At 44.5% G+C, this 13149-nt stretch overlaps 1 protein-coding gene across 4 annotated transcripts in view; it reads right to left on the bottom strand.

Annotated features, from left to right (window-relative positions):
* The window catches only part of ctnnal1 (catenin (cadherin-associated protein), alpha-like 1), a 124637-nt gene that overhangs the window by 39179 nt on the left and 72309 nt on the right, over window positions 1-13149 (bottom strand). For all 4 annotated transcript variants that reach the window (XM_036970839.1, XM_036970842.1, XM_036970840.1 and 1 more), the window contains exons 3-7: window positions 10676-10863; window positions 8442-8561; window positions 4845-4934; window positions 2897-3067; window positions 2114-2314 (exon numbers count right to left, since the gene is read on the bottom strand). In XM_036970839.1, coding sequence (XP_036826734.1) covers window positions 2114-2314; window positions 2897-3067; window positions 4845-4934; window positions 8442-8561; window positions 10676-10863 — 770 coding nt within the window. The remainder of the gene's footprint in view (window positions 1-2113; window positions 2315-2896; window positions 3068-4844; window positions 4935-8441; window positions 8562-10675; window positions 10864-13149) is intronic.

Below are 13149 nucleotides of genomic sequence, written 5' to 3'. Positions count from 1 at the left end.
GTTAACATATGTTTCATATGCCAATAAAGCCCCTTGAATTGAATTGAGATCCCTTCTGCTTCACCAACACATAGACACCAAAAACGATTAAAACATAATCGTTTCAGACACAGGTTCTTAGGCCAAGGAGACAGGTGGGCAGTACCAACCTTGCACAGACAGGATTAAAGCAGGGTGTCAAAACACTGTCAAACAAGCAGGAGGCATCAGATGATTTGTCTTTGACCCACTCACCACACCCCCTCATATCACTCTCTCGGTTTCCACTTAAATGAGTGGAGTAACACCTTCTCACACCCTCTCTGTTTCTACTGAATTGAGTGGAGAAACACAAACAGACCCTGGGATCCAGCTAGTGACGCACGTTGTGGAAATGTGTCTCACCAGGGAATCAATCCTTCAATGTGTTGTAGCTCTGATTCCATTCAATCTGTCAGTGGAACTGTGGCCTCTACTTTCACATCGTTATACCAGCTTAAACCAAAAACACATTGTATAAAACCTCCAAGTTTCGGTATCCAAGGAGAATCTTTTGAGCGAGGTGTCAAGAGAGAGACAGAGAACACAATGTGTCCGTGTTATCAGTGGAGTCAAGTGGATATCTATTCATACAACGAGCCTGACTTCAAGTTAGATCTTACTCCTATATACTGCAACACCAGTGTTACACTAGTGTATACACCCTTATGTTACACTAGTGCATACACCCTTATGTTACACTAGTGCATACACCCTTATGTTACACTAGTGCATACACCCTTATGTTACACTAGTGTATACACCCTTATGTTACACTAGTGCATACACCCTTATGTTACACTAGTGCATACACCCTTATGTTACACTAGTGCATACACCCTTATGTTACACTAGTGCATACACCCTTATGTTACACTAGTGTATACACCCTTATGTTACACTAGTGTATACACCCATATGTTACACTAGTGTATACACCCTTATGTTACACTAGTGCATACACCCTTATGTTACACTAGTGCATACACCCTTATGTTACACTAGTGCATACACCCTTATGTTACACTAGTGTATACACCCTTATGTTACACTAGTGCATACACCCTTATGTTACACTAGTGCATACACCCTTATGTTACACTAGTGCATACACCCTTATGTTACACTAGTGCATACACCCTTATGTTACACTAGTGTATACACCCTTATGTTACACTAGTGTATACACCCATATGTTACACTAGTGTATACACCCTTATGTTACACTAGTGTATACACCCTTATGTTACACTAGTGCATACCTGTTATATTAGGGACATTGTGTTTCCAAAGCTGGGGCTGACAGTGAAGACTTGTGAAGAGCAGAATCAACAACCTCTGCATAATCAAAACAGTTGCCTTGTGAGGTGTAACAGTTCACAGTTATCCACTGTTATGTAAATGCAAGCTGAAAAGTACCAGGGGCCTGGCTTTGGCCCCAAGTGAGAGCAGGTCTGCCAGAGACACGGGTACCGGCCCGCGTAGATGGAAACAGACAAGTCTCAGCCTTTTGGGTAAAACACTAGGGTAAATCCTGTATGGAAACAACCATACTGAAATAAGGAAAATAGTACTGCATAGTAGCATACAGGAGGGTAGTGTGAAAAGGCTGGATATTCTATACTTCTCCTCCACATGATCTGTAAACCTATCAACAGTACACAAGGTCATGCAACTACACTCCTGCAGTGTGATTCATTTGTCACCCAGAGAATCACTTGACAGCTCAAGGACATTCACTGACAATATAGAAAGGAGATACAGAGAGAAGGTGAATGTGTGTGTTCCAGGTCTCTCTTGAAAAACAGATTTTTATCTCAACGAGACTAACCTGGTTAAATAAAGGTTGAATAAAATGTGTGTGAAAAGGAAAAGAGGTCTGTGGGTATTTGCACGTGTAAATGTGCATATGCATGTGTTAAATCATAACATACTGTATGTGTGCTCTTAACCATGTAGAAGTATGAGTACATATCTATCACATATCTGTGTGAGTACTTGTATACATGTTTGTGTGTCCCTGTGTGTCTCTGTGCTTGTGTGTATGCATGTGAGTGTTTATATGGGCGTGTATGCCCTGTGAACGGCCACATACTGCCTCCATCCAGGCTGTGATGAGCTGGTCAGTGTCCTGGCGGACGAGCTGGCAGAGCTGCAGGATGCCCTCTCGGTGCTCGTGGCTGGTGTAGGCAGAGTCAGTGAAGTCCTCTGTCCTCTCCACCACCGCCTCTAGCTGGCCAGACAGAGCCTGGTGGGGCAGCAAGTACAGACCCTCACGCAGACCTTCCACGTTTGACTGGGATCACAGACAGAGACACAGACATACACACAGAGAAAAACACAGAGACAGAGACACAGACAGGGAGGCACAGACAGAGAGAGACACAGCGACAGAGACACAGACAGAGACATAGAGACAGAGACACAGACAGAGAGATGGAGAGATACACAGAGAGAGACACAGAGACACAGACAGAGACACAGAGAGGGACACAGACATAGAAACACAGAGACAGAGACAATAGTGAATACAAAAACTATTTGTCATGCCAAAAATTGAATTGACACAGGCAGAGACAGAGACACAGGCAGAGACAGAGAAGATCATTAGAAAGCGCTATGATCTCTGTTGCAGTCTATTATCCAATTCAAAGCTAGGATAATTGACTTATTCTAAAGAACTTGCACAGAACTCCTAGCATACTTCATCTTTGTATGTAGAGGCCAAAAGCGGCATACTGTATTAACACAGGCAGGTACAGTGTTATAACACATTGTTGCGTGGTACTTAGAAACGTGTTTTTCCCCCACAAACTGGCACAAAAAACAACAACATATGGAAGGAGCCCCCAGGCTCGGTCCTCCCCTGTCGTCCCACCTTGAAGTCCTTGATGCCGGTGTAAATGCTGAGGGGAAGGACCTTGGTCTCCCCGCAGGGCCGAGCGTCCGTCACGATCTCCATGACCTGCTCCAGGGCGAAACGCATGCGGTGAAACACGGCGTCTTTGTTGATACGTGCCGACTCGCAGTCAGGGTGTCTGAGACAAGTCTGCAGGGAGGAGAGAGACTCGTGGTTTTACAAGTATCTGGCACATGATTTGAAAACCAAGCAGCAGATGAAGAAACAGTCCATGTTTGAAATCAATTGTAGTAATACAGTCCCTCTACCTCGTATATACAGTTGAAGTCGGAAGTTTACATACACTTAGGTTGGAGTCATTAAAACTCGTTTTTCAACCACTCCACATATTTCTTGTTTAACAGACTATAGTTTTGGCAAGTTGGTTAGGACATCTACTTTGTGGATGACACAAGTAATTTTTCCAACAATTTTTCCAACATACAGATTATTTCACTTATAATTCACTGTATCACAATTCCAGTGGGTCAGAAGTTTACATACACTAAGTTGACTCTGCCTTTAAACAGCTTGGAAAATTCCAGAAAATGGTGTCATGCCTTTAGAAGCTTCTGATAGGCTAATTGACATCACTTGAGTCAATTGGAGGTGTACCTGTGAATGTATTTCAAGGCCTACCTTCAAACTCAGTGCCTCTTTGCTTGACATCATTGGAAAATCAAAATAGATCAGTCAAGACCTCAGAAAAAACAATTGTAGACCTCCACAAGAATGGTTCATCCTTGGGAGCAATATCCAAATGCCTGAAGGTACCACGTTCATCTGTACAAACAATAGCACGCAAGTACAAACACCATGGGACCACACAGCCGTAATACCGCTCAGAAAGGAGATGTGTCTCCTAGAGATGGAACGCACTTTGGTGCGAAAAGTGCAAATCAATCCCAGAACAACAGCAAAGGACCTTGCGAAGATGCTGGAGGAAACAGGTACTAAAGTATCTATATCCACAGTAAAACGAGTCCTACATCGACATAACCTGAAAGGCCGCTCAGCAAGGAAGAAGCCACTGCTACAAAACCGCCATAAAAAAGCGGGAGGCTTGCAAGCCGAAGAACACCATCCCAACCGTGAAGCAAGGGGGTGGCAGCATCATGTTATGGGGGACTGGTGCACTTCACAAAATAGATGGCATCATGAGGAGGAGAATTATGTGGATATATTGAAGCAACATCTCAAGAGTCCAGAGCTTGGTAGCAAATGGGTCTTCCAAATGGACAATGACCCCAAGCATACTTCCAAAGTTGTGGCAAAATGGCTTAAGGACAACAAAGTCAAGGTATTGGAGTGGCCATCACAAAGCCCTGACCTCAATCCTATAGAACATTTGTGGGCAGAACTGAAAAAGTGTGTGCGAGCAAGGAGGCCTACAAACCTGACTCAGTTACACCAGCTCTGTCAGGAGGAAGCGGCCAAAATTCACCCAAATTATTGTAGGAAGCTTGTGGAAGGCTACCCGAAACATTTGACCCAAGTTAAACAACTTAAAGGCCATGCTACCAAATACTAATTGAGTGTATATAAACTTCTGACCCACTGGGAATGTGATGAAAGAAATAAAAGCTGAAATAAATAATTTTCTCTACTATTATTCTGACATTTCACATTCTTAAAATAAAGTGGTCATCCTAACTGACCTAAGGGAATTTTTACTAGGATTAAATGTCAGGAATTGTGAAAAACAGAGTTTAAATGTGTTGGCTAAAGTGTATGTAAACATCCGACTTCAAATGTATATTTAACACAAAAACTATGTTTTAGGTGAGAAGTTAGACTGGTTTGATTCCAAAAAAGAATGAAAATTCACATGACCACCATAAGGCCTAATTTCACCCATGCAGTACTAAGGTTTTCCAGCTCACAGCTTTGACCTACTACATTAGCAGTAGTGGTAGGATGTACATACCTTGGACGCAGTGAGCAGCATCATGGTGCATTTCTCCAGCACTGCTCTGGCTGCTGCCATCCTGGCCTTCTTATTCTCGTCCTTCAGGTCCTAAATGACAGAGACCAACACTGGGCAGTTAAGCTGTGTTCACATTGACAGTTTGAAGTCACTTAAATCCTATTTATTTGCATATCTGATTTGAATCTGTTCTTTTTCCTGCAGCCTGAACAGAAAAAAAGCAGATGGAATCTAATATTTCAAGACACATTTCAAACCACCTTCATAGGTGGTTTGAAGTCAGATACAAATCTGATTCCTGCCCATGTGACTTGTGTCTGAAAGGTCAAATGTGATGTTTTTGTCCTCAAGTGGTTCTTTGGAATATCTTGTTGCTTGCTAGCTACTCTGTTAACAGTTTGACGAGAACATGTGGCAGCTAACTAGCTTGTTCATTGTTTACAAACAAATGAGTGAATGTGACAGAAAGCTAAACAGCTACCTAGCTAGCTAGTTGACTGCTGTTGCTAGCCAAAAATGATTCATTTTGAACGTTTGATCATCTTATCCTTTGAGGCTTTAACCTCTCTTGGGTAGGGGGCAGTATTTTCACCTCTGGATGAAAAGCATGCCCAAAGTAAACTGCCTGTTACTCAGGCCCAGAAGCTAGGATATGCAAATAAGTGATAGATGTGGATAGACACTCTAAAGTTTCTGTTAAAATAATGTCTGTGAGTAGAACAGTAGAACTGATATGGCAGGTGAAACCCCGAGGACAAACCATCCAGGGGAACTGAAAATTAAGGTCATAGAATTTTTCAATGGTTTTCTATGGGATACCCTTATTAATAGGAATCTGGTTGCAGTTCCTATGGCTTCCACTAGATGTCAACAGTCTTTAGAAATGGTTCAATGTTTTTCTTTTGAGAAATGAAGAAGTAGTGCTATTCATTGTAAGTGTCACTCCATATGGACTCTACTGTTTTGGTGCGAGTGAACTGGAGCGCGCTTCACATTGTTTTTATCTGGTATTAGAAACAGTTTATTCCGTCTTAAATTTGATCGATTATTTACGTGTTAGTGAATGTTAGATTAGGTTGGATTAGGAACATTGTTTGAAATGTTTGGACCAAGTTTACAGGTAATTTATTAGATACTTTGTAGGCATGTTGGGTGAGTTGAAACCGGTGTATTTCTGAATCAAACGCGCCAAATAAATGGACATTTTTGGGACAAAAAGAAGGACATTATCGAACAAAAAGACCATTTGTGATGTTTCTGGGACATTTTGGAGTGCCAACAGAAGAAGATCTTCAAAGGTAAGGCATTCAGGTTATCGCTATTTCTGACTTTTGTGGTGCACCTGCCTGGTTGAAATATGATTTTCATGTGTTTGTATGCAGGGCGCTGTCCTCAGATAATCGCATGGTTTGCTTTCGCCGTAAAGCCTTTTTAAAATCTGCAGCTGGATTAACAAGAAGTTAAGCTATATTTTGATGTATAACACATGTATACAAGAATGTTAAATATTTTAATTTGGTATTTTTGAATTTCGCGCTCTACAATTTCACCGGATGTTGGCCAGGTGGAACGCTACCATCCCACCTGCCCATAAGAAGTTATAAGTGTTTAAAACACGCAGATTTTGAACATTCAAAGCACCTGGGAAACGTCCATGGCAGACACTGTTGTCACCTTAGCATGCTACATAACTTCTGAGTGATAGGAAGCACGTGCACCACCACCAATCAGTCTTTACCAGTGCGTATACACCCATTGTTACTATGACAACTAGCGTAGCCATGTCAGCAAATAACTGCTGTCTGAACAAACACAAATCCAATTTGGTAACGTAACTTGCTGTTTGGACAGTCAGTAGTCCAAAACTGGTTTTCAATATTAAGGCATACAGTGTGAACATAGGTTTAAGAGAAGAAGCTTCCCTTCAGGTCCAAAAGGACAGAGACCAACACTGGACAGTTAGAGAAGTAGCAGGTTCCCAAACTTCTCTGATTTGTGAGTGGGACCCAGTTAAAGCCCTTTGAATGATCTTGTGAGCCACCGAATAGACAGAACCATTTCTCAAGATTAAATACAACACGACTGACAGTGACCTAACAGCACCAGTGGGATCTGAAGCAAGTCTCAAACCCACTCTGACTCAGTGGGGTCTGACCCTACCAGTGGACTGGACTAGTGGACCAAGGCCACATCCCAAATGGCACCCTATTCACCATATAGTGCACTTCCTAAAGAGCATGCTGAACACATATGGACCACATTCCTATGATGGGAAAGATATGTCAGAGTTATTAGGCTATGTTAAGTTAAAGCCTAGTTCTCAGGCCATCAGAGTTCTTACTCATAGACCAACCTGGTGAAGCACGACTCAATGCAGTAGATAACATTACGCAGTCGGCAGGAGACTAGATATCTCAGTTACATCCATGGACTCTCTCTCCTCTCTCTGTGTTTCAAAGACTTAGCCTCCAGTAGGGATTTAGTGTGTGTGTGTGTGTGTGTGTGTGTGTGTGTGTGTGTGTGTGTGTGTGTGTGTGTGTGTGTGTGTGTGTGTGTGTGTGTGTGTTTTTCAGGAGAGGCTGAATCGACTTCTCGAGGCGCAGAGCCATGGATTACTAAGGAGATGTGATGATGTGTTATTATATTCCCCTGCTCTTCGCTAGGTTAGTCTCTCAATAGAAGAGCCAGGAGATTTCCAGACGGAGAGAGAGATGGGGACGTGGCATGTTTGTGAAACACCCCTTTAAACAAAAAGAAGGGAAGGAAAGCTGAATATTATTCGTTCTCTCCCTACAGCACAGCGATAACACTTTTCAACAGCTAGTTAACGCAGTTGGATAAACCTTATCCATTATCCCAAATGGCAACCTATTCCCTGTCTAGTGCATTAGCCATTGGGCTTTGGGAACAGGGACTAGGGAGCCATTAGGGATGCATACAAAGAGACTGTGTATGAATCAAAGCATGATTAGCAGACGCTGACACTACAGGGGAACACCAGAGTTTTTCTGGCCTCATTATTTCTGTAAAACTTTTTTTTAATATATAGAACATGTTGCACTTGATATATTTCAAATAGAGAGTTTGTTTGATTTGACGGTCAAAATGTATCAAGGCATATCAACATTCTGCTTTCATGATGTAAACGCTCCTTTGATATGCGAGTCAGATCTGACCCATTTTTCATGCCGTTTGTCTAAACACACACACACACACACACACACACACACACACACACACACACTCCTAGCCTGTGCAGAAGCCCTAGAGTGTATCTGTGTGTATCTGTGTGTGTGTGTGTGTGTGTGTGTTTAGACAAACGGCACCTGTGTCTGGGTAGCAGGGGCTCGTCACACACACCCTGCTATCTGTGTCATCTTGCTGTCTGAGTGGATGTGGAGCCAACAGCACACGGCACTGTACACAATCTGAAGGGTCTCACCCCTCCCCCCCCCCCTCTGGACAGACTGTGTTTATCAAGAGCTGATGGGGAGTGGAGAGGCACATAGTGTTTGGTAGGATGACAGTGTGTTTGGTAGGAAGGGGGAAAGAAGGAAGACTTTGCCCAATATATGATCAGAGAGGATTGATACTCACATTCTGTCTGTCCCCGGTCAGGTGGGCGAACTCCACCATCTGATTCCCGAACTGGCTGAAGATCTGGACAAACTCCTGGAAGGTGCTCACTCTCTCCAGCTGCTCCAAGGTTACTAGCACCTGGGAAGGAACACTATTACAGTAACTACCATTGGCTCCCACACCTACACATTACACACAACAACTCTTGAATTAAACACCACATGCTGAACTCAAAGAAGGCACATTTCTTTCTGCCAGAACCATGTCTTGAGGGAGCAAAGTTGCTGTGAGAGATATTACTACTTTGACACCTCAGAATGCCTTTGCTGCTGGCAAAATGCTGCTTTAAGATATGTGAACGAGGTAGCAAAGCAAATTCTTAATGTTGGCCTCGCCATACAAATGATGGCCATTCATTTCACTTTCCACGCTTTTCCAGCTGCAGTGTTCAGTAGAGCAGTTTGTCATGACTGATTGACTGAGACGACACGAAGGACCTGTCTGTTGAAACAGGAAAAGGTCATTGTGACAAGAAGTTGTATTGTCTTCCAATCGTCTGGTGAACGGGGAAATAGGAAGGAGGATTAATGTTGGTGTCACCATGTCTCAGGAGTTATCGCAATGGCCTTGGGGCTGAGTGGGGCATCTGAAAAACCAATCAGATCACAATGATTTACCCCAATCACCTCTACTGTACACAATGGAACACACTCCGTGTTGCATGAAGGTGTGTTAAAAGGGTAACCTGGGATCTGCCTGCAATACAGACGGAACTCTGTGTTACATGAAGGTGTGTTAAAAGGGTACCCTGGGATCTGCCTGCAATACAGACGGAACTCTGTGTTACATGAAGGTGTGTTAAAAGGGTAACCTGGGATCTGTCTGCAATACAGACAGAACTCTGTGTTACATGAAGGTGTGTTAAAAGGGTACCCTGGGATCTGCCTGCAATACAGACGGAACTCTGTGTTACATGAAGGTGTGTTAAAAGGGTAACCTGGGTTCTGTCTTCAATAACCTGGGATCTGTCTGCAATACAGACGGAACTCTGTGTTGCATGAAGGTGTGTTAAAAGGGTAACCTGGGTTCTGTCTGCAATAACCTGGGATCTGTCTGCAATACAGACGGAACTCTGTGTTGCATGAAGGTGTGTTAAAAGGGTAACCTGGGTTCTGTCTGCAATAACCTGGGATCTGTCTGCAATACAGACGGAACTCTGTGTTGCATGAAGGTGTGTTAAAAGGGTAACCTGGGATCTGTCTGCAATACAGACGGAACTCTGTGTTGCATGAAGGTGTGTTAAAAGGGTAACCTGGGATCTGTCTGCAATACAGACGGAACAGAACCCATGATGTATGAAGGTGTATTAATGTATACAATAGTTACAGGAATGACTATTGTCATGAAAATGTAGAAATCATTAGCTTACTATGTCTTCAGCTACTTTATAAGACACGTACCTTGATAACATGCTACTAGTGAACTGTATTGCATTTAGATGCATTTTGTCTGACATGCAACACTGAACAAAATCAGCCGATGCATAATGCATCAAACCTTCAACACCTCTCAGACCCCCCCAAAACATCATGAAATATGGATCTATTATAAAACAGCATGATCCATCCATCCGGAGCAGTGTGTGTGTGTGTGTGTTCATGTGTGTGTGAGAGAGTGGCTTGGCTCTAGGAGGGTAAACAGTAGTGACATCCTGCAAGCCAGGCAGGAGCTCTATGCTGTTATCAGACAGACACAGGGTTCAAAATTGAATTGTGTTTGCCAGTAATGGGAGCAGACCTGTCGCCCGTCTGTCCAAACAGGCCTTACTGGACGTGATTAGGCCCTTACACTCTGTGTATGTGTGTGTGTGTGTGTGTGTGTGTGCCCCCTCGCCTCTAAGAGCCAGCAGAAGCCTCTAAGAGAAAGCAGCAGGAATAGCAGAAAGCAGCAGGAATAGAAACAGGGCCTGGTCCTTTTATGTGAATGTGCTGCTACTCCCCCACCATTATCTCCACAGCAGCAGAGGAGTTCTCCTGTACTGTGTCATGGAGCTCAGATAGGATCGGATAGACTGGAAGGAGGATGGAGTTGCCAGTGCTGGGTGCTGTGTGTGTGTGTGTGTGTGTGTGTGTGTGTGTGAGACTCTGTCTGTACCTACTTTGCTCTGTGAGTCTGTGTGCATCTAAAGACCTATACTGTGTGTTCGGAAGCGGTAACTACTTAATGATCTGTTTGATGACGATGGGACCTACTTTGTTGCGTGAGGTGATGATCTGTTTGATAACGATGCGGTCTGCGAGGACCAGGACTTTGGTGACGGAGGAGAGGAGCATGCGGGCGGCCTTCACCATGCCTGTCCGGTCACTGAACACTGTTGTGCGTCCGTCCACAGGGGGAGTCACCACAGTCCCAACGTCTGTCAGCTGGGCTATGGCATCCCCTAGAGGACAAAAAGGACGGAGGATGATAATGGTTTTTAGAGCCCGACCGATAGGTTTTTTGGGTCTGATACCAATTCCGATTGTTGGGGGGACAAAACTTACCGATACCAATATATCTGCTGATATACTGTTTTACAGCGGAAATGAAAAAGTGTAATTTTCCCGCAATGAATTTGATAAATCATAAATTGCCATTCAGAAGAGCAACTGTCCTAAGACATATGCTTCAAATGTTGATTTCTTACATTGTGAAATGAATGACACATCATGAGAATGGCTGCAAGTGTTCAGATAAGCATGAAATTCCCTTATTTATAGAATATTGGTTATCTGTGGAGGAGGTGAAAGAGGAGGAGAAGGGGGAGGGTGATGATGATGATCAGGAGGAGTAAGAGGAGAATGGGGAGGGTGATGATGATGATCAGGAGGAGTAAGAGGAGAATGGGGAGGGTGATGATGATGATCAGGAGGAGTAAGAGGAGTAGGGTGAGGGTGATGATGATGATCAGAAGGAGTAAGAGGAGAAGGGGGAGGGTGATGATGATCAGGAGGAGTAAGAGGAGAAGGTGGAGGGTGATGATGAAGGTCAGGAGGAGTAAGAGGAGGAGAAGGGAGAGGGTGATGATTATCAGGAGGAGTAAGAGGAGAATGGGGAGGATGATGATGATGGTCAGGAGGAGTAAGAGGAGTAGGGTGAGGGTGATGATGATGATGGTCAGGAGAAGTAAGAAGAGAAGGGGGAGGGTGATGATGATCAGAAGGAGTAAGAGGAGAAGGGGGAGGGTGATGATGATGGTCAGGAGGAGTAAGAGGAGAAGGGGGAGGGTGATGATGATGATGGTCAGGAGGAGTAAGAGGAGGAGAAGGGGAGGATGATGATTATCAGAAGGAGTAAGAGGAGAAGGGGAGGGGGAGGGTGATGATGATGGTCAGGAGGAGAAAGAGGAGGAGAAGGGGGAGGGTGATGATGATTATCAGGAGGAGTAAGAGGAGAAGGGGGAGGGTGATGATGATGGTCAGGAGGAGAACGAGGAGGAGAAGGGGGAGGGTGATGATGATGATGATCAGGAGGAGTAAGAGGAGAAGGGGGAGGATGATGATGATCAGGAGGAGTAAGAGGAGAAGGTGGAGGGTGATGATGAAGGTCAGGAGGAGTAAGAGGAGGAGAAGGGAGAGGGTGATGATGATGATGATCAGATGGAGTAAGAGGAGGAGAAGGGGGAGGGTGATGATGATGATGATCAGAAGGAATAAGAGGAGGAGAAGGGGGAGGGTGATGATGATGATGATGAAGATCAGGAGGTGAAAGAGGAGGAGAAGGGGGAGGGTGATGATGATGATGATCAGAAGGAGTAAGAGGAGGAGAAGGGGGAGGGTGATAATGATGATCAGGAGGAGTAAGAGGAGTAGGGTGAGGGTGATGATGATGATGGTCAGGAGAAGTAAGAGGAGAAGGGGGAGGGTGATGATGATGGTGATCAGGAGGAGTAAGAGAAGGAGAAGGGGGAGGGTGATGATGATGATCAGGAGGAGTAAGAGGAGTAGGGTGAGGGTGATGATGATGATCAGGAGGAGTAAGAGGAGAATGGGGAGGGTGATGATGATGGTCAGGAGGAGTAAGAGGAGTAGGGTGAGGGTGATGATGATGATGATCAGGAGGAGTAAGGAGGAGAAGGGGGAGGGTGATGATGATCAGAAGAAGTAAGAGGAGAAGGGGGAGGGTGATGATGATGGTCAGGAGGAGTAAGAGGAGAAGGGGGAGGGTGATGATGATGATGGTCAGGAGGAGTAAGAGGAGGAGAAGGGGGAGGATGATGATGATCAGGAGGAGAAAGAGGAGGAGAAGGGGAGGGTGATGATGATGATGATCAGGAGGAGAAAGAGGAGGAGAAGGGGGAGGGTGATGATGATTATCAGGAGGAGTAAGAGGAGAAGGGGGAGGGTGATGATGATGGTCAGGAGGAGAAAGAGGAGGAGAAGGGGGAGGGTGATGATGATGATGATCAGGAGGAGTAAAAGGAGGAGAAGGGGGAGGGTGATGATGATTATCAGGAGGAGTAAGAGGAGAAGGGAGAGGGTGATGATGATGATGATTAGAAGGAGTAAGAGGAGGAGAAGGGGGAGGGTGATGATGATGATGATCAGAAGGAATAAGAGTAGGAGAAGGGGGAGGGTTATGATGATGATGATGATCAGGAGGAGTAAGAGGAGGAGAAGGGGGAGGGTGATGATGATCAAATCTTTTGGAATTGTTCTATATCATTCAGCATAGAAACACCATACAA

The sequence above is a fragment of the Oncorhynchus mykiss genome, chromosome 32, assembly GCF_013265735.2.
Source record: "Oncorhynchus mykiss isolate Arlee chromosome 32, USDA_OmykA_1.1, whole genome shotgun sequence".
NCBI lineage: Eukaryota > Metazoa > Chordata > Actinopteri > Salmoniformes > Salmonidae > Oncorhynchus > Oncorhynchus mykiss.
Note: the sequence above shows the minus strand (reverse complement) of the source record. Positions and strands in the feature narration are given on the sequence as shown.